This window comes from Bos indicus x Bos taurus, chromosome 29 (genome assembly GCF_003369695.1).
Source record: "Bos indicus x Bos taurus breed Angus x Brahman F1 hybrid chromosome 29, Bos_hybrid_MaternalHap_v2.0, whole genome shotgun sequence".
NCBI classification, from domain to species: domain Eukaryota; kingdom Metazoa; phylum Chordata; class Mammalia; order Artiodactyla; family Bovidae; genus Bos; species Bos indicus x Bos taurus.
In genome coordinates, this window is record NC_040104.1 from 94142 (window position 1) to 119325 (window position 25184).

Here is a 25184-nt window from a genome sequence, read left to right on the forward strand (position 1 = left end):
ACTCCCAGCTTGCCCCGCGTGACGCAGCGCCGGAAGTGAGTGAGCACTTCCGGCGGCCTCCCCTTCGCCCTGGCATCTCCGCGGTACTCCTTTCCCCGGTTGTTCCTGCAGTCATGAAGGACGTACCCGGCTTCTTACAACAGAGTCAGAGCTCCGGGCCCGGCCAGGCCGCCGTGTGGCACCGTTTGGAGGAGCTTTACACCAAGAAGTGAGCGCCGATCCGAAGGGCCGTGGGCCTCCTGGGATAGGAGAGCGACCTAGGGGACGGGGTGGGCCTTGATCTTGGTGGACTGAGGGCGCTCGGACCCGTGTGGATTGAATGGGGACAAGCTAGACAGAGAAGGTGTGCTGAGGGACCCGGAAGGCAGGACCGAGGAGGGAAAAGGGTGACATCCCACAGGACTGAGGAGGAGAGCCAGACTGGGTTTTGGGATCTAGCGTTCACTGCCTTCTGGACCTGTGACTGAACAGATACCGATATCTTACATTTAGCCTTGTCATAACCTACTGTTATTTTTCTCAGCAGTCTGGAGAAACAAGACAAACCAGAGACCAGTGCATTTTTTTGCCCTGTTGATTCTGCCACCAGTGACCAGTGGTTGCTGGCGTGCAACCCCTTCTCCGCGTGCCATGGCCCCTGCTTCCCTTGCGTTTCATATTGGGCTTTGTGCACCTAGAAAGATCTTAGAGTGTGGGTTTGTTTAGAAACAGGATGAATTTCAGAACAATATCAGTTGATAAACAACAACCTCTTTTTAAATACAGAATAAAATGTTAGCCGTGGGTTAGTGATTTTTCACAGGAAAACACAGCTCTTGTAATGCTCCCCTGTTAACAACCTTAGCCTTTAGCATTGTGTCTTTTGCATGGATATTCACTATGTGTTTTGATGATAGCAGCCTTCTGCTATTAGCAGATTTTGAGGGGGAAAATATCTTGGTTTTTGGCAAATAATTGCTTGTGTAGCCCTTTGTACTTTTAGTGCATTTTACTTGCATTCTTAAGAATTAGCCTCTGGTTTCAAATGCGCTGTGTCATTGTTTTAGAGATTTTCTGTATTAGCTCATTCAGTCCTTCATCCTATTCATAGATGAGGAAACTGAAGCTCAGTTTAAGCTCCTTCCCTGAGGTAGTCAGCTACTAAGTAGAAGAGCCAGAATTTCAAATTCCATACATATGATTCCAAACTTCTTGTTTCCAGTCAAGGCTTGCAGTAACCCTTTGAGGTAATCTAGAAAGATGTTCTCCATTTATAGCTGAGAAAAGAAAGTGATCTCTCGGTGACGTAACCATTGAGTGGCAGAGACAGGGGAAGAACTAAGCTTTAAAAAGCATGTGCTCTAGCTTTCTTGTGGTAAACATTAGAGACGACGAGTGTTGTTATCTGATAGGACCATCGAAGGTGACGGCGTCTGTGACTGGCGTTAGGTTGTAGGTCTCAAGAGCCTTGTGTTTTTCAGGTTGTGGCATCAGCTGACACTTCAAGTGCTTGATTTTGTGCAGGACCCCTGCTTTGCCCAAGGAGATGGTCTCATTAAGGTAAATGATTTGCCATGCCATGTCACAGTATTTAAATATGCTCAGGTACTTTTTAAAAATAAAAGGTGGACTTCTCAATTATATATATATATGTCTACTCAGCAATCACTTTATGTCAGGTACCATTCTGAGTGCTTTACACATTTATTCATCTACTCCTCATAATAACATTGGTAGATTAGTACTACTGCTGTTCTGTTTTTCTTATGTAGAGGCAGACACCAAGAGCTTAAGTGACTCGTCATAGATCACAGCTGATAAGTGACAAAGGAAGATTCAAACATAGACATTCTAGCTTCTTCTAGAATCCCAGCCTTGTCGACATCGGTACTTGTCGACAGATGTTACAACTGCCATCGCTCCTCTTCCCCTCCCCCACTGACTCTGCTTGTTTCCCTCAACACTGTCCTGGACAGCGTGGAAGACGTGCTTCACTGGGAGTGGGAGGCTCAGTACCATGGAATGCTGCTTAGTACCATGCTGCCTCTAATAGAGCCTTGTAGAATTTTGTCAACAGAAAAACACAGTCTGCCGGAGCCTTTCCCAGATCCCCTGCTTTCCACCCCACAAACCCCTCCCTTTGCCCAGATTTGTATACTGGTAGACTACTGACTCGGAGAAGGCAATGGCACCCCACTCCAGTACTCTTGCCTGGAAAATCCCATGGATGGAGGAGCCTGGAAGGCTGCAGTCCATGGGGTCGCTGAGGGTCAGACATGACTGAGCGACTTCACTTTCACTTTCATGCATTGGAAAAAGAAATGGCAACCCACTCCAGTGTTCTTGCCTGGAGAACCCCAGGGATGGGGGAGCCTGGTAGGCTGCGTTCCATGGGGTCGCTGAGAGTCGGACATGACTGAGCGACTTCACTTTCATGCATTGGAGATGGAAATGGCACCCACTCCAGTGTTCTTGCCTGGAGAATCCCAGGGACGGGGGAGCCTGGTGGGCTGCCATCTATGGGGTCGCACAGAGTCGGACACGACTAAAGTGACTTAGCAGCAGCAGACTACTGACTTGATGGACATGAGTTTGAGCAAACTCTGGGAGTTGGTGATGGACAGGAAAGCCTGACCTACTGCAGTCCATGGGGTCACAGAGACTTGGACTTGACTTGAGCGACTGAACTGATCTGGGACTACTCTTTGAAATCTTTCCTGATATCTTTCTCCTTGATGCCTTTCTCTTGGATTCTGAATGAATCAGAGGTGTATAAATGCATTGGAACTGAAAGCTAGTTTGTAATGATTGTTTCAGTTATTTGCTTTAATGGTACTTATAGTGAGGCTTACCACTTTGACATTCCACCATCTGGACTTCTAAGGTTTTCTTGTGGTTTATGTCTATCGGTTTGACATTTTACCACTCAAAGGAACTTGTAACCTTCTGTAAGCCTGGAGATTTTGCTGGCCATGCTATCTTCTGGATTATGTGAAAAAATGATAAATTAGAGCTGTCTCAATAGTTATTCCCTAAGGTTCTATATCTTAGTAGTGGATAACTCATAACTGCTCTTTTTTTTTTTTTTTTTTGCTCATTTCTGTTGTTTGGTTTCTTATCTTCAAATCACTTTCACCTCATAGCAAAATATTTGCTCAGCCTCTTGGGAATGTGACATCATATTTAGGTCAGTAGATTTGTTTGCTATTTCCTTGGACAAAATAAAATTATTGGGCCCCAGCCCTCGTCATTCTCAGATAGATAGTATTGATAAAAATGCAAATTAATCATCAAAAAGGAATAGGGGGGGTTTATTTGAGCCAAATTGAGGGTTATAACCTGGGAGACAGACTCTCAGAATGCTCAGAGAACTATGCAACATGTTAGGGTACAAACCAAGCCCCGGTCAAAAGCACAGTCATACACATGTGAGACACAGGGCAGTGCGTCAGAATGACGTCCTGATACTTTACATACAGTCCATCAAGGAGGCACGGCCAGGTAGGGTCGTAGACAGAGAGCAGCAAGTCCCCTTGACCACTACAGAGCTGGAAAAACACGCCCTTCACTTAAGAAGTTACACTGTGGGAAGAAAGGAAGCATCGGTGTTTGTGGTGGAGCAGGCACCCTAGTGCAGATGCGCAGTGCAGACGAGGGGGCAGGAGGCCCAGAGCAAGAAACGCACGTGGTTTTTCTTGTCCTGCTTAAAAATATGAATTGTTTGTATTCTTTATTCAGTTTTAAGTTTATATATTTTAGTGTTTAATATAAATTTATTTCATCAGTAGTAGTCATGAATTTTCAGTCCCCAGAAATAATTTTGACTTTCTAGACTTACTGAACTTTTTGCCTTAGAGAGCTTTTTTTTTTTTAGGTAATTTCATAAATCATAACATATCAGAGAAGTTGAAACACTCCCTCTTAATGATAAAGGTATCTTTCAAATTGTTGTCTGTAATGAAAAATCCACTTTATTACATTGACTCTTTGCTAGGTGCCTGATACGAATATCTAACTGGCTGCTACAGGTTCGTTTTTCCCGCTAAGTTTCATTGAGAAATAATTGACATCTATGGACATGAGTTTGGGTGAACTCCGGGAGTTGGTATGGACAGGGAGGCCTGCCGTGCTGCAATTCATGGGGTCACAGAGTCACACACGACTGAGCGACTGAACTGAACTTTGTTTTAGTTTAAGGTGTCCAGTGTAATGATCTGATGTACATATGTATGCAAAATGACCACCACAGTGAATCTAGTTAGCATATCACCTCACATTGTTCCTGATTTGTTTTTCTTGTGATGAGAACTTGTGAAATCCACTCTCCTAGCAACCTTCAGGTGTACTGTGCGGAGCGGTTAGCTGTCGTCGCCGTGCTGTGCGCTGCACTCCCCAGGACTTAGGTATCTTATAGACAGGAGTTTGCGCACTGACCTGTTCCACCTCCACCCCTGCTTCTGGCAGCCACCATTCTGCTTTCTGTATGAGTTAGCTTCTTAGGTTCCACGTGTAAGTGAGGTTAAATAGTACTTGTCTTTCTCTGACTTATTTCACTTCACATAATGCCCTCAAGGTTCATTTGCGTTGTCATAGATGGCAGGACTTTCATTTTTTAGGCTGAGTGATAGCCCATTGTGTATATGTATTAACCACATTTTGTTTCACAGAGACATTTCCATTTTTCAGTCTTCATACCCAGGGGAACTTTAAATGCTCCTTAGCCAAAGTTGACTTGTCTGAAGGTTCCCTCTCCCAGCTTTGCCCATACGAGGCACTCCCTTTGCCACCCTGTTGCCCAGCTGTGAGCTCAGAGGTTGTCAGCAGCTCCCCTCTGTGTGACCTGCCCACACTGAGCAGGTCTGCAGTTCACTTGCAGATTTCTCAGACACTCTGTCATCCTCACTGCCTTTGCTCCTGTCTCTTCTGTCATGACTACTCATGGCCTCAAGCTGTTCTGTTTCCTCAGTCCTTTTCCTTCCTGTCCTCTTTGCATCCAGCCATGTGTATAAAATACAAATGTGGTTGTACGTGTCCACTGGTATAGCTTTGACTTTAGGATAGAGACCAAGGCCCAGTCTCTGTGTCCTTCTGAAGTACTTCTAAAACATAATGCAGTTATTTCTTTGGTGCTTTTGCATATGTTTGTTCCTGTCTGGAATGGTGTCCCAACTACCCCGTCACATCAAATTTGTCCACCTCTTACTGCTCTTCATTCCTTAAGGCTCAACTATCAGTTTCTGAAATAACCTTGGCAATCTCTTTCATGGGCTAATCCAGCTGTGTGCTTTTTTTCCTTGCTTTGTAACTCACAGTGTTGCCATTTGTTTCCAAGTCTGGCTTCTCCACTAGGCCAGAAGCTCCTCACAAGTTCGGTTTTCGTCTTACACATTCTGTGCTGTAGTACTTAGTAAACAGTCTCAGTAAGTGCTCAAGTGTTTGCTGAGTGACTGTGATACTGGATAATGGGACATAATTAGCCTGCAACTTTCTGACTTCTGTTTAGTTAGTGAGCCTTTCAAACAGATAGTCTGTTTTATTCAGAGTACTTTGGAGGACAAATAGATGAGTTGGTCCTTGGGAGAGTCTCATGGGACAAGGTTCTAATTCTAAACGCTAGGGAAAAAAAAAAAAACTCTAGCTTTTTTCAGTAGTTCACTGGTGATCGTTTTAAAATCTTTTATCTATTTGGCTGTGTCGGGTCTTAGTTGTGGCACTCAGAGTCTTTCTAGAGTCCTAAAGAATCTTTGTTTAGGAACACAGGCTCTCTAGTTGTGGCACAAGCTCAGTTGTTGCAACACATGGGCTTAATTGCTCTGCTGCATGTGGGATCTTAGTTCCCCAACCAGAGGTTGAACCCATAACCCCTGCGTTGCAAGGTGGATTCTTAATGCCTCGACCACCAGGGAAGTCCCTAGTGGTGATCATTTATGTGAGCTTAATAAGCCCCAATTTGGGTCTTCTGTTCCTCAGCACATGCTTAGGCAGTGCCTGCTGTGTGATGGGTATCATGCTAGTGTCTGAAGTCTTGGTTTTGCAGAATGAGAGACGTCCTATAATTGCTCTCCATGTTGTGTCTGAAGTCTTGACTTTGCAGAATGAGAGACGTCCTATAATTGCTCTCCATGTTGTGTCTGAAGTCTTGGTTTTGCAGAATGAAAGACGTCCTATAATTGCTCTCCATGTTGTGTCTGAAGTCTTGACTTTGCAGAATGAGAGACGTCCTATAATTGCTGTCCATGTTTTGGTTCCACAGCTTTATGAAAACTTCATCAGCGAATTTGAACACAGGTAAAATTCTTTTGTTTGTTTTTGTTTTTGAAAATGAAGACATTGATTTGTTGACGTTCAAAGACTGGGTTTTTATTTCAGGGTGAATCCTTTGTCCCTGGTAGAAATCATTCTACATGTAGTTAGACAGATGACTGGTGAGTCTCACTTTGTTTCATAAAGGAGCAGATCCTAATGATAATTAAAATGATCTCAAAGTATAAGTTAATTGAGCTTTTGGATTTCAATAGACATAAAATTCTGAGTTTTGTATTTTATGGTCTAAGCCTAAAGGTTATCCCACCTGTAAAGATGGATACTTTACAGGTTCAACAAGACACTCTGTTGGCGATGCTTCTGACTTTGGTCTTTCTTTTCTAGATCCTAACGTGGCTCTTAGTTTTCTGGAAAAGACTCGTGAGAAGGTAAACGTGACGTCTGAGCCAGATCTTTTAAAACATGTGAATTACAGCCTGTGTCTGTGCCCACTGTTCACCACTCTGGAGACCAGTGTGTCCGTAGTCATGCACGTTAAGTCAGTGTGCAGACACCTTCCTTGTTACTCCACTGCCCACACTTCTGAGGTCCCTCATTTCTGATGTCTTTAGGTGAAAAGTAGTGACGAGGCGGTGATCCTGTGCAAAACCGCGATTGGAGCTCTGAAGCTGAACATCGGTGACCTGCAGGTTACAAAGGTGAGGTTGCCACAGTACAGATTGATGGTTGTTTAAAACTGTAAGGGGGGAATCCTAATGCTCCTCTTCGTTTATTTTTAAATAATTTTAAGTTACAGGAAAGTTGCAAAATAGCACAGAAGACCCTCCTTTGCCCTCACCTCAGGTTGCTGTTCACATCGCTCCTCTTTGCCCCGCCATTCTGTGCTGTGTGTGTGCGCGTCTGTGCTGTGTGTGTGTGCTTGTAGGTTCTTTTTTTTTTTTTCCAAAGCCGCTTAAGAATAAGTTGCTAATATGATGCCTGTTACCCTTAAACAGAGTTCTCTCCCTTGTGAGCACGTACGTCCAGCAGGATACCACACAGGATGAACTGAAGTTTTACATTTTAATGTAGCCAAATTTATCAGTCTTTGAGGCTTATGCTTTTCACCTTGTCATACATCACTTGATAAACGTTTAAGTTAGAAAGCATTCTTGCTTCCTGTGTATAGGAAACTATCGAAGATGTTGAGGAAATGCTCAGCAACCTCCCTGGGGTGACATCCGTTCACAGTCGTTTCTACGACCTCTCCAGTAAATACTATCAAACGATTGGAAACCACGCGTCCTACTACAAAGACGCTCTGCGGTTTCTGGGCTGTGTGGACATCAAGGATCTGCCAGGTAACATGACCAAAGGGCTGTGTCACATGAGGAGCTTGCTCACATGACCTAGCAGTTGTGACATGCCTGAGGCACCTGATCTCAGAAATTACCCAAATGTGTGCATTTCTTCTAGAAGAAAGCCCATGTGCTCGGAAGCGTTGTTTGAGCCTTAGTTTTCGCATTTGTTTTCAGCCTTTAATTCGTTGACAGGGAGGCCGACCCTCATAGCCCCTTCACTGTCCCTGCTCCGGAACTGCTCCTTTCTGTGGTTTGCGTCAGGGAGAGGCAGAGTGATGTGGACGCCTTGACCCCGGCAAGGCGCCGTGATGGCCCTGAACCTGGGACTTTAGTCATGAAGCAGGAGTGCTGCACCCGGGGCAGCAAATCGCAGACGTCTCCCAAGGGTTTGGGGGTGGAAGAAAACTGACCAGCGACTTTGGGGATAGTGCAAGAAACATGTGTTTACAAGAGAACTTCTACCCTATTTTAACATGCATTAGATGCTGCACAGTATACCATTGAAGCTAAGGAGCTCAGCAGCTCCTAAAATTGTTAGTGCAGTTTTAATTGCTACATTTCAAGACAACTGTATTGGAAAAAGCAACTAATATGGTCAAAAGAATAAGGGGACAAAATGTAGGTTAATTCTAGTCAAAAGAGGCTAAACGTGGTGGCTCTAAGCTGGATAAGAAACCGTGCTGCTTCCACAGCAGGCAAGGGGGGTGAGGAGCACACCCCCCCAGGAAGAAGATATAATGAAAACACAAGTAGATTCACATACAGTTAGGTAAAAATAAGCAACGAATGCCTTTCCTACCAAAGCTGTATATAGGGTTCCAGGTACAGTCTGAGTCAGTCCAGTACTTAAAACGAGATAACTGATGTTAGGGCTTTGTAATATAACAATTACAGAAAACAGTTTGTTTTTTATGGGAGAATTCTGCGCAAAACAGAACTGAGTCTTAGGCCTGGAGTGTGACTGGAGCTGTGTTGCCGCCGTAGTGTCTGAGCAGCAGGAGAGAGCTTTCACGCTGGGACTGGCGGGACTTCTTGGCGACGGAGTTTTCAACTTTGGCGAGCTGGTACGTGGACCGGGGGCACAGCTTCCTGAGCCCGGGGAGGCTGAGCTGCTGTCGCTGACCACGTCTGTCCTCGCAGCTCATGCACCCCGTGCTGGAGTCGCTGAGGGACACGGACCGGCAGTGGCTGATCGACACCCTCTATGCCTTCAACAGCGGCAACGTGGAGCGATTCCAGACCCTGAAGACCGCCTGGGGCCAGCAGGTCAGTCCCCTGGGATTGGCTGTGCGCCTGGGGTCACTTTGCTGTCTAACCCTCACCCTTCCTGCCTTTGCTTGTGCCGAGAGTCCTCTCGAAACACCAGCACACGCCTTGTGGTCCTGCCCCCTGGTGTTCGTGACAGTGGCACAAATCTTACTTTGTGAATTCTTTGTCTTGGAAAATCCTGGGTCTTCAGCTAAGCACTCTTGTAATAATTTCCTGAGAAAAGTGAAGTTCGAATCACTTGAAGCTAATAATGAGCCTCAGTGATCTAAAGTGGGAAATACTGGGGCTGCCCAGTTTCTTTTTCTCTGTTGACGACTGTAGAAAGAGTTTCAAACCCAGGCTAGGTAACCGATGTTGCGTTGCTTTACAGCCTGATCTAGCAGCCAACGAAGCCCAGCTTCTCAGGAAGATTCAGTTACTGTGCCTCATGGAGGTAAGCAGACCCAGGGCCTACGTGGTGACCTAAGACCCTGCCGGGAGCCGTGGGGCCCTGCAGACGCTGAAGGCCCTCGGGGTGCAGCTTAAGCTGTGGTGGTGGTGGTTCTGCCCCGCCCCCCAGCCACCTCTGCTCTTCCTCTGCCACCACTTGCTTTTTTAGTTTGTATTTGAGCCTTAGCTTGGGTGACCCCTGCTCAGGGTGGGACTCCCCATCCACCTGTGCTGAGAGAACTGCGGCCTGCCTTTGCTGGTCTGCCCGCCCTCTGTCCTGCCCTGGAACGTAAGCTTCTGGACCACAGGCACTTGGTGTTTCTGGCTCGTCGCAGGGTTGCCCGCTCCACATCCAGCCCTGGCACGTGGCAGCCTCAAGTATTCGTGCAGGAAATGAGCAATGACTGTTCCAGAAAGTGACCATAAAGCCTATTGCACCTTCTTGTCTAAGAATGGGAAGCTTAGTCTGAGTTAAGATAAGATATGTGACTAATACTAAGAAAATTTTAGTATCTGGAGTACTGATAAGGTCTGTGTTTTCAGAGCAAGTATTGACAAAAATATCTTTATCAGTTCTCTGACGTACGAAAAACTTTTTTCAGATGACTTTTACACGACCTGCCAATCATAGGCAACTCACTTTTGAAGAAATTGCCAGAAGCGCTAAAATCACCGTGAACGAGGTATGTGGCTTAGACTCGGGGCTGCAGCCCAGAGCTTCACTGTGAACGAGGTATGTGGCTTAGACTCGGGGCTGCAGCAGAGCTGCTTCCTGGGCTCCGGACTGCGGTGTGAGCTCGCCGCCCCTAGGCTCAGGTCACAGAGACACTGAGCCGTGCTCCCCTCGTGTTTCACAGCTGGCGGGGTCCACGGGGATGTGCGTGTTGGCACCAGAGTGTCTTACACAAGCCCCTCTATGCGCAGGTGGAGTTGCTGGTGATGAAGGCCCTCTCGGTGGGGCTGGTGAAAGGCAGTATTGACGAGGTGGATAAGCGGGTTCACATGACCTGGGTGCAGCCCCGCGTGCTGGATTTGCAGCAGGTAATGTGCTTGAAATACAGAGTTCACCTTCCTGGGTGTTTGGGGTTGTGTCTGTGCTGTCTTTAGTTTCATTTGGATGGAAGCCATTTAGGAATAAAGCATGGTTAGATGAGAGATTTCAGAGAATGAATTACTGCTCTATGGACTAAGGGCTTTTCAAAGAACCTAATTGAATGCCAGCTTGAGATCTGAACCCTGCGTTCAAAGCTTACTGTGATAGCGGTGCTAGTTGTGCCTGATGATGGCTTTTAATCTTAAAATTGGTACTCTGATTAAATATTCTTCTGGATCTGTGATTTGAGCTAAAATCTGTCTTATTTATATTTTCTGGAAATTTAATCCTCTGGATTTCCTCCATTCTCGCCTGTTTTCTTTCATGCAAGTTTTTCTTAATGTCCTTCTGGTAAAAATTGACTGGGACAATCCCATCTCACACACCCAGCTCCCCCAGCTCGGATGTCCTTTTTAATAATGCTGCCCTAAAGAATTAGATGGGCATTTAGGACTGCCCCATCAGCTGCTATGATTCCCAAGTGCCTTAACACGTGTGTGTCCTGGCTTGCACACAGATCAAGGGGATGAAGGACCGCCTGGAGTTCTGGTGCACCGACGTGAAGAGCATGGAGATGCTGGTGGAGCACCAGGCCCACGACATCCTCACCTAGGCCCCGGGCCTCAGCCCGTCCGTGGAGAGGTGTTGCGTGGCGGGTGGCCCAGGCAGCAGGAAGACCTGCGTTTAATCGGGGGTGGGGGTGGGAGTCAGTTTGGAGTATGGACTGTTCTTCCTGGGCCAATTGCCCAATGACGGAGGACTGTCATTGACGACGGAGCCAGCCATAGGCAAAAGCCTCCTTTGTGGATGCTGCTGTAGCCCTCAGTGGAGAAGGGTCACTGGGGCTCAGGTGAGGCAGCGGGAATGTGTGGGTACCTCCAGGAATGGGGAAGAAAACCCCTCACAGGTGGAGGGCACCCATTCCCGCACTGGCCTCCACTGCACCCACATGTGTGAATGGCTTCTCCAATGCAGCTTGAGGACGTTTCTGTAATAAATGCCTTGCTCTGTCCTTTTTATGGTTCTGTTTCCTTAGGCTTAGCTCCCAGGTCAAGCCTATGCCTGAAGTGGTTAAAAAGCAGGAGATGGAACCTGGTGGAAATTTGGCTTTGGTTCTCACTGTCTACTCTGAGAAGAAGGCATCCCTGACCACACTGGCCATGGGGCAGAGCCAGAACAGAGGGTGGTGGGCACAGCAGCCAAGGAAGCAAGTCCTGCCTGTATTGTTGCTCAGGGAGACATGGTGTCTGTTTCCTTCTAATATGTGTCTTCCCATTGCCACTGAGCCAGCAGCTTCTGTGGCCCGAGTACCCCGATGCTGATAGGAACCAGCTTTCCGACAGCCCAGTCCTGGGCATCCAGGGGGAGTGGGGGAGGTGCATGATGCACATACAGAGAATCACCAGAGACGTGAGGAAAGAGGAGGGCTTTAATCTGATCTTCCTGTCTGTGCCAGGTGTGGGGCCCGCAGAGCCTTCATGCTGCTGAGCTCTTCTTGTAGTTATCCAGGTGGTACAGGACCCAGCCGGCAGGAATCAGGAAGCTGAGGAACGTCACAGAGAGCCCAATGGCCTGCTCCTGGGTCGAGAAGACACACATGAGCCCACTTGGCCCAGGCCCACTGCCTCTGCCCCTGGGGCTTAACCAGAGCAGGGTGAAGAGCTAGACACGCGGCCCTGCCCCTTGGCTCCCACTGGACCCTGGGCCCAGCAGTGTTCGCTCCATCTGCCCCAGATAGCCTTATCTGCAAGATGTGAGCAGTGAGCACTGCCATGGTAACGGAGGACAGCCTACTGGCCTCTGTTCTCTGGGTGGGGCCTTCTATCACAGCCCCACCCTCTGCCTGGAGAGCCTGGCCTGTCCTTGACCTTGAACTGCTTCCCACCGAGCGTGATGTGCGCCCTCCCTCCTGGTTACCTGCGGACTTGTGCACGTCAGGTGTGCTGTCAGGTTGCCTGGAACAAGTCCAGGGCCCTTTCTCTGAGTGGTGGTCCTGTTCAGAAGCCTGGGTGGGATTCCCTATACGTGTGTGCGCATGCGCATGCATACACATACGTAGAGGCCACGCCACCTGGCACCCTGTGTTCTCAGCGGCTGCACCCTTGGAGCCCAGTTCCAAAGCACCAGCTATATTTCACCTTCATTGTTTCCTCCTGAGACAGCCCAGACTAGTCGCCCCACCCCTCCCCAGAGTGAATCACGACGCCAGGTTTGAGACCAATCCTTCCTTACTGACTTTTCACCCCCAGAGATTTAAGCAATGTTGGCCCAGAATAGGGACTGAAGGCTGGGTTCAGATCTAGTCCTATGACCTTGGGCAGTGACCTTGGCTTATTTATGCTTAAAATAGAGAGAGGTTGTTGACTGTCCTGGAGCCCCAGGGTCGCAGGTTTGCATTTTCACCTGGGCTCTCACAGACCCTCAAAGCAGCCCACTCTGCTTTTAATAGGTGGTAAAGCGAGGTGCCCTGGGCACCCCCCGACCTCGGCCGGCAGCAGTGTTGTTTACAAGCGGGGCCTGAGAGCAGAGGGCCCCTGCCCACCGACTGACTGCAGCTTTGGGAGCCTGGCCTGCGGGTGATGGCTGCAGGGACCCCATTTGGAAACTTGGGACACTTCCAGCCTGGTGCTCCTGAGACTGAGCACCAGGATCCCCTCTGTAAGCAGGCCTGAAGGAAGCCCCTCTCCCCTCTGCCTCCTGCCCCAAACCCACCTCATCCTGAAAACATCTCAGGACCACCCACTCGCCCTGCCTGGGGTAGGGGTCCCCACCCCTCACCCCCCACTCCCCACTGCCCTGGTGGGACCTACCTTCGGAGAAGTGGGTGTTTTGGCTGGCTTGGCAGTGATGTGTGCCTTAGGGACCGCCCAGCCCCTCAGCGGGGCTTGCAGCAGCCTGACGGTGGGGGCCAACCTCAGCATAGTTGTAGGGCTGAGCTCCTTAGTCTAGTGAAGTTCCGGGTGTGCACGCGGTGTGCCCTCTGCTCACTTGGTTGCTGGAGCTTTTTATAGCTCACGGAAGCAGCTGCAGCTGTCCCCTCCTGTCACAGGGCTTGGCAGAGGGAAGCCTGCTTGGAACTGTGAGAGAAAGGGCCTCAGACCAGCAACTCCAGGCCCAGCCCCTGCTATGGCTCCCGAGGGGGCCTTAGCCCCTCTGGAAAGGACGTTCACTTCTTTGTGGGGAAGGAGCTCAACAAAAGAGCAGGACCAGAGAAGTTGGTTTGAGAAGGCAAGAGGGAAAAGTGACATAATTTAAGAGTTAGCCCTAAATATCTGGGAAGTCAGCAGGCAGTGCTCTGTGGAGCTACTATGAAGTTCTCTGACGCTGGAATTCTGGTTGAATGGTCAGGCCTTCTCTACCTGAACATGCTGGGCAGCCCCGCTCTACCCTGGGCACAGCCCGGGTCTAGCCCAGAGCCCGCTGTTCCTCAGCGGCTGGGCTGCGGGGGAGCAGAGGGGAAGTTGAGCAGACAAGACACTTCGAGGATCTGCCTCCAGGCCCACGTGCGGGGACAGGTGCTCAGGGCTGAATGCCCTGGGTCGGCACCACCTGCTGGCCCCGGGAGGTCGCTGTAGCGCTGCCGGTCACTGCGTGTGAGCTGAAGCCTCTTTCTCTTCTGCAGGCGATGAGCTATTCATCCCCTCCCACACCAAACGCTGCTTAGTGAGTTTGTTTTCACGCTGAGAGTCTTCCACATTCCTTCTGTGCAACAACCCCTCACCCGCTGCAGTGAAAACCCTGTGCTAATTTCCCTGAGAGAATGGAAGTGGCCAAAGACCGCTGCCTGGCCCGTCAGTGTCCTCTGGAGAGCAGAGAGCCATCTGTGGGGCCCAGTTAGCCTGTGCCCTCAGACTGCCTTCTGCCAGAGGCCAAAGGTGTCATCTGTCCTGGCCTGGGGCTCTGAGTGCTTAACCCACTGAACCCACGCCTGCCCTCCCCACCCAGCCTCCACAGGTGCTCCCCAAAGCAGCCAGGACGTGCCTTCCAGAGTACTCAGGTCTCCTCACGGCTCTGCCCAGAACCCTCCAGCAGGGCCCAGAGGCCTGAGTGGTCTGGCCGCTGCCACCTGGCCCTCCCTGCTCCCCTTGCACCCAGCACTGGCCTCCCGTCTTGTCCTGGACGTGCCACAACCTGACCCACGCCGGTGCCTCAGTCTAGGGACCTTCCCCTCAGCCTCTCGTGTGTCTTCAGGGCATGCAGGCCCTTGGCAAGTGACGTCTCCTTGGACGTATCTTTTCAGGCCCACAAGGGCAGGGACTAGTGCGTTCACCACTTTGGGGCCCAGAGAAGGTTTTCGGTCAATGTTAAATGGATGGAGGGTGGGGAAGGAAGGGATGGGTGAACGAGTGGGCAGCTAGGAGGCTGGGCGGAGCCTCAGTTCTGCGCCGCTGAGGGTTAAGCTGGAGGAGTGCAGAGTCCGAGATGATAGGAAACTGCGGGGTCACGACCCACCGTCAGAATGACTAAAAGGTTGTTGGTGACAGTGATCAAGGCCTCATCTGTCTCCAGACCAGGCAGTGTGGGTGTGAGCCCAGGGGCCAAGCAGCAGGACGTCTCAGCACGTTGGTCCTAAGCCCCAGACTTAGCGTTGGCCTCCATCCTCATAAACGATTACACCCCGATGGTGACTGATGATGTGACTGCATTCCCCAAGGAACATCAGTCTACCTGTTCTTCCCTGGGGGCTACGCCTGTTCTAAATGTGGGACTCGCTTCTGGGCTCCCAGCCCCGCCTTCCCGGGCCCCAGTCTGACCGTCCTGTAACTTGGTTTCCCAGGAAGGAGCCAAGTCCTGGGAGGCCAGAGGAGGAAGTGTGTCCTGACCATTATCTCCAGCCTCAGGCTGTGGGGGGCGCTGCCCCTCCCCTAGAATAATCCCTTCCGCCTGAACCTTTAATTATAGCTTTGGGGTTCAGTTGGAGATAAAGCTGTGGATCAGAGGCTCAGTCATCCTGCCCGTGGCATTTCTTCTCTCACAGATAAGACCTCCTGCCCCCATCGTGCAGGCCTGGCTCTGAGGGAGGCCTCCTCCACCCATCCCGGCTTGAGGAGCTCGAGGTATAGGTGGGGGGTGGGGGGCAGTAGAGTGCCCGTTGTGCTCTGGGGCATGAGCCCCAGGCTCCCAAGAAAGACCCTGGCCAGCTCAGCGCGAGTGGGTGGAGCCCAATTGAGGAGCAGGACAGGGGAACTGGAGGCCACTCTCCAGGGGAAAGAGATTCCAAGCCTGTGCTCAAGCCTGGATGGACACTCCAGCCTGCCTATCCACCTTCCCCAGCCCTTTTGACCTTCCCAACCGTTCCAAGCATAAGCCGGCCCACCTCGCCCTCTGTTCACGCAGCTTCTGGGGCTCAGCTTCAGGCTGCACCCGAACCGGGATTTCAGCCCCCAGAACCAGTCATTCAAACCAAACTCTATGCCAATCCCTGCTCCCCTACCCACACTGAGGCTGCCAGAGGTGGGAAGCCCGGCACAGCCTCTCTCTCCATCGCCCGAGGTCAGGCTGCCCCCGCCCCACACACAGTGCAGCCCTAAGTCCTCGACTCCCTTGCTCCACTGGAGTCTGCCTTTTCTGGAAAGAAAACAATGTGCCCTGTGGAGAAAGCAGTGGTGGCCAAGTGGGGGTCACTTTGAACAAGGAAGTAAAGGGCCCTGAGGGGGGCAGGGTGGGGGCAAGGACCCCCTGCAACAGCTGGACAAACCGAGCCACAGAGGGAGCACAGCCAAAGGCTGGGGCCGGCCAGACCCGTTCTGGCCTGTCCTGGGGAACATCAGGAAAGCCTCGCAGGGCTCTATGGACAGACGTACCCCTTCTTCACCCTCAGCACACGTCTGTGGATCCGGGCCCTAGACCTGGATCTAGGCCCTAGACCTGTCCCTACTGCCCCCCAGGGCAGGGAGATCAGCCACCGTGCACACCATCCTTCCCAGAGGCCACCCGGAAGTTCTGGGGCAGACTCTGTGGACACGTGGCACCACCCTGTGTCCACATTCGGAACCACAGAAGCTCTTGAGGAAGAGAAGCACAGACCATGGGGCACAGCCCTACTCTGTAGCAGCATTCTAGACATCAAGGACGCAGACAGAATGCACACGGATGCAAACATTTGCATCTTATTTTTATTGCATTGGAAATCTGTTTTCAACACATAAAATATAGCTTCTCAAAGTATGCTGTCTAGACCAGAGCAACAGCATCACCTGGGACGTTGTTAGAACTACCAGGAGCTCCGGATGGTCCCAGTCATCTGTTACAAGACGTCCCTGGCCCAAGGCTTTCTGATGCGCAGTCAAGTTTGAGAACTATATTCATGTCATATGAAAGCTTTATGCTTCATAACCACTGAAAACTAAATGACCACTTTCAGAGAGGTTAAAAATCTCACCCAGGCTGCAAAACTCACCTCGCACTCCCTTAACCTACAAATATGCACCTCCACTAAGTATTTTTTAGGTTTAGCAAAATGTACTGAAACCGAGGGTCACCGGCAGAGATTCTGTGAGAGGCCTGCTGCCCGATTTCTGGCCCCAGCCCCCACTTTGCACACCCCTCCTCTGAAACTCAGCTTCTACCCTCTTCACACAGGACGTGCTCACAGACAAGTGCTGGTACCCAGGACCAGGGCATTTTCACAGTTCTGTTGGTTTGGTGGTTAGTTTCATGTTTCAGCTTGGCTGGGCCATGATGCGCAACATTTGGTCCAACATTGTTCTGGGTGCATCTGTAAAGGTGTTTCTGAGGGAGATTAACATTCACAGTGGGGGACTAGGTAAAGCAGTTTGCCCTCCAAAATGTGGGTGGGCCTCGCCCAATCAGAGGACTGAATAGAACAAAAAGTTGGCCCTACCGCGAGTGAGAGGACTCCTCCTGCCCGACTGCTTCATCTGGGACATGGTCTCTTCTTGCCTTCAGACTCAGCTGAAACGTTAGCTCTCACCTCTTGCAGGGTTTCAAACCTGCGTTTCTCAGGACGGAGCTGACTGTCAGGCGTCCTGAGTCCAGCTCGCCAGCTACAGGTCTTGGGACTTCTCAGCCTCTCTGGTCATGTGAGCCACTCCTTATAATAAATCTACATCTGTATCTATATCCTGTTAGTTCTGTTTCTCTGGAGAATTTCAGCTGATACAGTTGCGTGCCATGTTTTGCTGCAGTCAGTGAACCAACATTGATAAGCACTCAGTTGTCTCAGTCGTGTCTGAATCTCTGCGACCACATGGACTGTAGCCCGCCAGGCTCCTCTGTCCACAGGATTCTCCAGGCAAGAATCCTGGAGTGGGTTGCCACGCCCTCCAGGGGATCTTTCCACCCAAGAATCAAAGCTGGTGTCCTGCCTGCAGGTGGATTCTTCACCCATGAGCCTCCTGGGAACCCCCAGTATTGATACACCATTATTAAATAAATTCCGTAGTTTCTTCATATTTCTCACTTTCTCTCTGATGTCCCAGGGCCCCATCCAGGGCCCACATGACAGTCCTCTCATCTCTGTAGTCTCCTCTGGGCTGTGACCAGTCTGACTTTCCTTGACTTTGATGAAATGGACAGGTTTTGAGAACTGTTTGGGTATGTCTTTGGGAGCCCCTCTGTTAGCATTTGTCTCCCGCTCTTCAGGATTATCGGGGTTATGAGGTTTGGGAGCATGACGACAGAGGTAGAGCGCCCTTCTCGTCACACCATATCGAGGGCACAGTCCAGATCAGTGTGGGCTCGTGCATGTTTGTCTTATACTTTGGGTTTTAATCAATACTATTGTACATCACCAGATGGTCAACACCAAAATCAGATTGATTATATTCTTTGCAGCCAAAGATGGAGAAGCTCTATACAGTCAGCAAAAACAAGACCAGGAGCTGACTGTAGCTCAGACCATGAACTCCTTATTGCCAAATTCAGACTTAAATTGAAGAAAGTAGGGAAAACCACTAGACCATTCAGGTATGACCTAAATCAAATCCCTTATGATTATACAGTGGAAGTGAGAAATAGATTTAAGGGCCTAGATCTGATAGATAGAGTGCCTGATGAGCTATGGAATGAGGTTCGTGACATTGTACAGGAGACAGGGATCAAGACCATCCCCATGGAAAAGAAATGCAAAAAAGCAAAATGGCTGTCTGGGGAGGCCTTACAAATAGCTGTGAAAAGAAGTGAAAAGCAAAGGAGAAAAGGAAAGATATAAACATCTGAATGCAGAGTTCCAAAGAATAGCAACAAGAGATAAGAAAGCCTTCTTCAGCAATCAATGCAAAGAAATAGAGGAAAACAACAGAATGGGAAAGACTAGAGATCTCTTCAAGAAAATCAGAGATACCAAAGGAACATTTCATGCAAAGATGGGCTCAATAAAGGACAGAAATGGTATGGACCTAACAGAAGCAGAAGATATTAAGAAGAGATGGCAAGAATACACAGAAGAACTGTACAAAAAAGATCTTCATGACTCAGATAATCACGATGGTGTGATCACTGACCTAGAGCCAGACATCCTGGAATGTGAAGTCAAGTGGGCCTTAGAAAGCATCACTACGAACAAAGCTAGTGGAGGTGATAGAATTCCAGTTGAGCTATTCCAAATCCTGAAAGATGATGCTGTGAAAGTGCTGCACTCAATATGCCAGCAAATTTGGAAAACTCAGCAGTGGCCACAAGACTGGAAAAGGTCAGTTTTCACTCCAATCCCAAAGAAAGGCAATGCCAAAGAATGCTCAAACTACCACACGATTGCACTCATCTCACACGCTAGTAAAGTAATGCTCAAAATTCTCCAAGCCAGGCTTCAGCAATATGTGAACTGTGAACTTCCTGATGTTCAATCTGGTTTTAGAAAAGGCCAAGGAACCAGAGATCCAATTGCCAACATCCGCTGGATCATGGAAAAAGCAAGAGAGTTCCAGAAAAACATCTATTTCTGCTTTATTGACTATGCCAAAGCCTTTGATGGTGTGGATCACAATCAACTGTGGAAAATTCTGAAAGAGATGGGAATACCAGACCACCTGATCTGCCTCTTGAGAAATTTATATGCAGGTCAGGAAGCAACAGTTAGAACTGGACATGGAACAACAGACTGGTTCCAAATAGGAAAAGGAGTTCGTCAAGGCTGTATATTGTCACCCTGTTTATTTAACTTCTATGCAGAGTACATCATGAGAAACGCTGGACTGGAAGAAACACAAACTGGAATCAAGATTGCCGGGAGAAATATCAGTAACCTCAGATATGCACCACCCTTATGGCAGAAAGTGAAGAGGAACTCAAAAGCCTCTTGATGAAGGTGAAAGTTGAGAGTGAAAAAGTTGGCTTAAAGCTCAACATTCAGAAAACAAAGATCATGGCATCCGGTCCCATCATTTCATGGGAAATAGATGGGGAAACAGTGGAAACAGTGTCAGACTTTATTTTTCTGGGCTCCAAAATCACTGCAGATGGTGACTGCAGCCATGAAATTAAAAGACGCTTACTCCTTGGAAGGAAAGTTATGACCAACCTAGATAGCATATTCAAAAGCAGAGACATTACTTTGCCCACGAAGGTTCATCTAGTCAAGGCTATGGTTTTTCCTGTGGTCATGTATGGATGTGAGAGTTGGACTGTGAAGAAGGCTGAGCGCTGAAGAATTGATGCTTTTGAACTGTGGTGTTGGAGAAGACTCTTGAGAGTCCCTTGGACTGCAAGGAGATCCAACTAGTCCATTCTAAAGGAGATCAGCCCTGGGATTTCTTTGGAAGGAATGATGCTAAAGCTGAAACTCCAGTACTTTGGCCACCTCATGCGAAGAGTTGACTCATTGGAAAAGACTCTGATGCTGGGAGGGATTGGGGGCAAGAGGAGAAGGGGACGACAGAGGATGAGATGGCTGGATGGCATCACTGACTCAGTGGACATGAGTCTGAGTGAACTCCGGGAGTTGGTGATGGACAGGGAGGCCTGGCGTGCTGTGATTCATGGGGTCGCAAAGAGTCGGACACGACTGAACGACTGATCTGATCTGATCTGATCTGATTGTATTTCATTTTGTTGCTTGAATATTTCTGGGTTCGGTGTTGGGAGTTCTTTCTTTTGACTGTTGTGCCCCCTTGGCAAACTGTTTTCATTATGGAGTTTTCTCATCTTTTTTAATTTGTCTTGAACATTTTCTTACTTACTTGCACTATAAAATGCTCCACACTCACCCTGTATATATTCTGACCCAGTCCTAGAATAAACCAAGGAACCTTGATCTTTTTATTGGTGAATGGCATTAGAAACCAGGATCTGGGTAACAGGTGAATGTGACAATATGTATCAGTCAAAATTCACAGAACTTTACAGCACAAAGAGTGAACATTAATGTCTGCAAATTTAAAATATCACTCGAGATGTCAGGGAATCCAGGACTAATACACTAATCCAGTCCTGTACTCCGGGACTAATACAGTGTATGTCACAAAAGATTCTAACCATAACACAGATGTATGCAAGAATCTCAGGGAAAGGAATGGGAGGTGGGAGGAAGGTCCTAAGGAAGGGGACATATGTATACCTTTGGCTGATTCATGTTGATGTATGGCAGAAACCAGCCCAATACTGTAAAGTAATTATTCTCCAATTAAAAATAAATCAATTTTTAAAAGAAGAATCTTAAGGAAGAGAGTGGGGAAAGTTGTGATCTAAGTAAACTCCGGAAATGAGTGGACTCTGTAAGAATAAAGGCAAAAGAAACTGCCAATAAGTAAGCTCTGTCCTCCAGTCATAACGTGGCTCCCCATGGCGTGTGTGTGTGTTTATACACATACGTTTATGTAATTCTGTACAAACGCATCCATAATTTCCACACACAGTGTATACATACGAACGTATACATGTCTGTGTGTGCATGTGTATATGTGTGTAACCCTGTGGGTGGTACTAGAGAGACAGCTCCGCAGAATTCAGGGCTGAGCAGCACAGCTGAGACTGCTAGTCAAGCTCTGTTGAGGTCCTTTAATGGACCGGAACTTGGTGGTCCGGAGTTGAAGATAAGAAAGTAAAGGAGAGAAAGAGGCTGATATTCCTTGGTTTACACAGAAAGCCAATAAAGCCCCTGACACAGGACTTGCTCTGTTCACAGAGGCCTCAGGCACCCTCTCGATGGAGTGAAGACACAGATCGCCTTCTCCAGAGGGTCTTAGAAGCCCAGGCAGGAAAGTGAACTCAGAGGGCCTCTGTGCTCCAGGGGATCAGCCTGAAAAAAGAGAGAGAGAGAGAGAGAAAGAGAAAGACAGGGGACCAGAGCTCTGATGCAGCAAAGGTGTTTTAATCAACATGGTGGGGGCATATATACCGTCTTACAAAGTAGTTATTCTCAGCAAAGATAAAGATTAAAATTCCAGACTTACAAAACATAGGCAATCCATATTAAAGAGAGAGACTTGTAAACACTTTTACCATATGGTTTACAAGAAGGAAGAGGGTACTTATCACCATATAGAAACGCTAATGAAGGAAATGCCTGGATTCCTCAGTCCTGGGAGAGGCTTGCCTCTCCTCTTAATTCCTGAATATTCAGGAATTAATAAGGAGCAGAGAATTCCTGACAGATCCAAAACAGCACACAGGAAGCCTCCTGTTAAATGCTTCCTGACAATTCCCCTATTTTATTATATTTGTAAAAAAAAGTCTTGACCAAATGAGTTTAGTCAGTATTAACCAACTTTATAGAAAGGTGACAGTAAACAACAAATATAATTATCAAGACAATCACGAGTTACATTTCCAGACCTGATACTGTGAGTAATACTTTGAAACCATCCTCGAGGGTCTAGCCCAGATAATTTGTTCAGCTAAAGTTTCCAAATTAGGGGAAGAGGGCAGATTTTTAGAAAAAGTTTTAAAGGTTTTCTTTTGCAGTAATTGTACATTCAGAGAGGCATTATCATGTATATTTTGTAAATGAAATTTGATGTAAATGTAAATGAAATTTGTTCCCAGTTGTAGGCACTATGATTGAATTGAGCAGGAGTAACACAAAATTGAGTAGCTTAAAGACATAGAGGAGTTAAGACAAGTGTATAGTTTGCAATTAATACAAGTTACAGACTGTAAAAGTCTTATTAAATTGTAAATTTTCTATGGCTATAACAAAAGGAAGTGGGACACAGGCCTGTATAAAATATGACTGATTATAGCAAAAGGAAGAGTTACCATGACCACGACTGGTCCCTATGAAATGTCCAGTCCAAGTCCCAAGTTTTTCCGTGCTCTGGTGCTCGCAGCAAGTTTCCAGATGTCCCATTGTTCTGGCCCACTCTGTTTATCAAGGACGATCCTAGGGCGAGGTGGGGTTAATCCACCGTCAGGCCACTCAAGAAGTCCTTTGTCACAGCAATGTTCCATCGTGGTGTCAGTGACCTTCCACATCACACACAGTGTTGTGAATATCCTCTGAGCAGTCAGATAACCACATACCAAGGGGTCCCCAGTCAACAATTGTGTGATTAGCCACAAACACTGATTTTCTTGATTTGGTTTGACATTTGTCCCAACGAACGGGAGTATAAGTAAAGTTTTTATAAGTAAACCCTTTGCTTAATGTTCTTTGTTCTTTCCCTAACTCTTTCTCTAAAGTCTCAGTAGTATAAACACGGTTTACAGACAAAGAAAGGGCAGTACATAATCCAAGCTATGTCTGAAAGTCTTCTTTTGGAGGCAGGACGAAAGCCCAAGTTTGTGGGCTGACGGTTATGCACAATTCTGCTGCGCCCATGCACAAAGGAACGACTTCATGGCTTAAAGAAATGTTAATTAGTTTTCTTTCCTGCCCAGGGTGTGAGGGCCCTTTCATGTTCTAGGGAGAAGGCATATGTATAGAGTCATTAGTTGAAATGATTGGTCCTCTCTCATCCATTCGACCACCTGTAATAGAGGGGGGTTGGGTATTAGTCCAAGCTCAAGCGGGGGTGTGAGGGGGGAGGTAGAGGCCAAAAGACTGAGCATTGCCAGGAGAATGTATTCAGGACTCGGAGGCAATCCCTGTTGAGAGACCAAATTTTCAGCTTGATTAGTAGGGTTTTTATTTGTCTCCAAGTGGGGAGATCATCGGGGTGATGCCCCCAAGGGTGGTGCTTTCTGGAGATCTTTGGAGCAGACGTGGCCCGTATTGGAATTTCTTCCTCCTGGGGTTCTTGTTTCATCTCCATTTTGAATGCCGGGGGCCCCCTTGGGTTGAATCTTAAGAAGAGGTTAAAAAATTTAAAACAAATAAAGCTGTATTAACAACAGTTACAGGTTTAGAAAATATGTTGGAATCTAGTAAAGTCTGCTTTAGATAAGGAAGACAGTAGTATTCCTGTGTATCCCCCCTTTTTAATTTCTTTATTTGTAACTTCAGTGTGTGATGTGCTCGTCTGACTATGCCTTGTGCCTGTGGACTCTAAGGAATGCCTGTAATATGTTTAATAGAAAGAGATTGTAAAAATTCTTTAAAGTGTCTAGAAACATAGGAGAGGGGAGTATAAACAATTCTAGAGGTAAATCTAGTTTGATGTGAGTAAGAAATTGTTTTTGTAATTTATTTTGCACAAAACAGATTTCCTCTCATGCCTCTTGAGAAAGTGAATGAGGGCTATTTAAATCAGGATCTCCTTTTAAAGTATTAAATAGGTTATTCAGTTAATAATTAGCAATGCCTAAAGAAGGTCTAATCCAATTAATATCACCTAAGAGCTTTTGAAAACCATTTAAGGTTGATAATTTATCAGTACGGATCTGAGTTAGTTGGGGAGTAATGCGTTGCCTATTAACAACGAACCCCAAGTAATGGTAAGGTGTAGAGGTTTGAATTTTTTCAGGGGCAATGATTAATCCAGAGTTTTTAAAGCATATTTGAGCTATATCAAACATGTGTTGAGTTTCTAAGATAGATGGAGCCGAAAACAATATATCATCCATATAGTTAATAACAAGAAAATTAGGAAATTGCCTTCTCACGGGCTCCAAGACTTTGGCTACGTAGTACTGACACCTGGTGGGAAGATTCATCGTCCCTTGTGGCAGTACAGTCCACTGGCACCGTTTACGAGGCCCAATATGATCAGGATAAGGGAGGGAGAACACGAACCTCTCTCGGTCTAAAGGGTGTGAAGGTATGTTAAAAAAGCAATCTTGTAAATCAATAATAATAATATGCCAATTTTGAGAAATAGTGGTAGGTGATGGGATTTCTGGTTGTAACGCACCCATAGGTTTCATAGATGCATTAACTTTTCTAAGGTCTGTTAGGAGACGCCATTTGTTAGATTTAAATAGGAGAGTTCTAAGGAGAACAAGATTCCTCAATACGCTTTAATTTTAGTTGTGTATCTATAAGTTCTTTAGCCGCCTATAATTTCTTTTTCATGAGGGGCCACTGCTCTGTCCAAATAGGCTTGTCATATTTCCAGGTTATTTTAATAATTTTATTGTTTGTTAAATGAGCAGTGGCCCTTAGGAAAAATGTGGAATGTATATCTGAGTTTGTCATATCTTATATCTTTTTATTAAAATCATATATCTTACTTTTCCTTAGCAACTATGAAGTGTCTTGTATATTAGCATTTTATAGATTGGTGAATATATTTTTATATCATATTATAATATATATTTATTATATATATAAATATATGTTTATATTTATATATGAATATATTATACATTACATATTTATTAATAGTTTAAAATCTCTTTAGTTTTTATGTAAGAAAAACTTTTTGTAAGAGGAAGTTAATGTTTACTAATGAATGCTTTAAAATCTTATTTTATTTGGAAATGACCTAGCTATTTAATAAACTTTTATTATTTAGTTTAGTACAACTCTAGAA

The 25184-nt window shown here is 47.2% G+C and overlaps 1 protein-coding gene across 1 annotated transcript; it reads left to right on the forward strand.

The window, feature by feature from the left end:
- Positions 1 to 17: 17 nt before the first annotated feature.
- On the forward strand, positions 18 to 11386 carry PSMD13 (proteasome 26S subunit, non-ATPase 13). Its single transcript, XM_027532062.1, has 13 exons — positions 18 to 208; positions 1461 to 1539; positions 6233 to 6267; positions 6349 to 6404; positions 6628 to 6671; positions 6855 to 6941; positions 7412 to 7583; positions 8568 to 8647; positions 8724 to 8849; positions 9223 to 9285; positions 9884 to 9964; positions 10206 to 10322; positions 10892 to 11386. The coding sequence occupies exons 1-13, from the start codon at positions 114 to 116 to the stop codon at positions 10985 to 10987; spliced, it is 1131 nt and encodes a 376-aa protein (XP_027387863.1). The 5' UTR covers positions 18 to 113; the 3' UTR covers positions 10988 to 11386.
- The last annotated feature ends 13798 nt before the right edge of the window (positions 11387 to 25184 follow it).

Coding starts and splice junctions, on each gene's coding strand:
- PSMD13 (XM_027532062.1), top strand. CDS start 114: ATGAAGGACGTACCCGGCTTCTTACAACAGAGTCAGAGCTCCGGGCCC. Junction 8,850..9,222: donor AGACCGCCTGGGGCCAGCAG/GTCAGTCCCCTG, acceptor GTTGCTTTACAG/CCTGATCTAGCAGCCAACGA. Junction 10,323..10,891: donor GCGTGCTGGATTTGCAGCAG/GTAATGTGCTTG, acceptor GCTTGCACACAG/ATCAAGGGGATGAAGGACCG.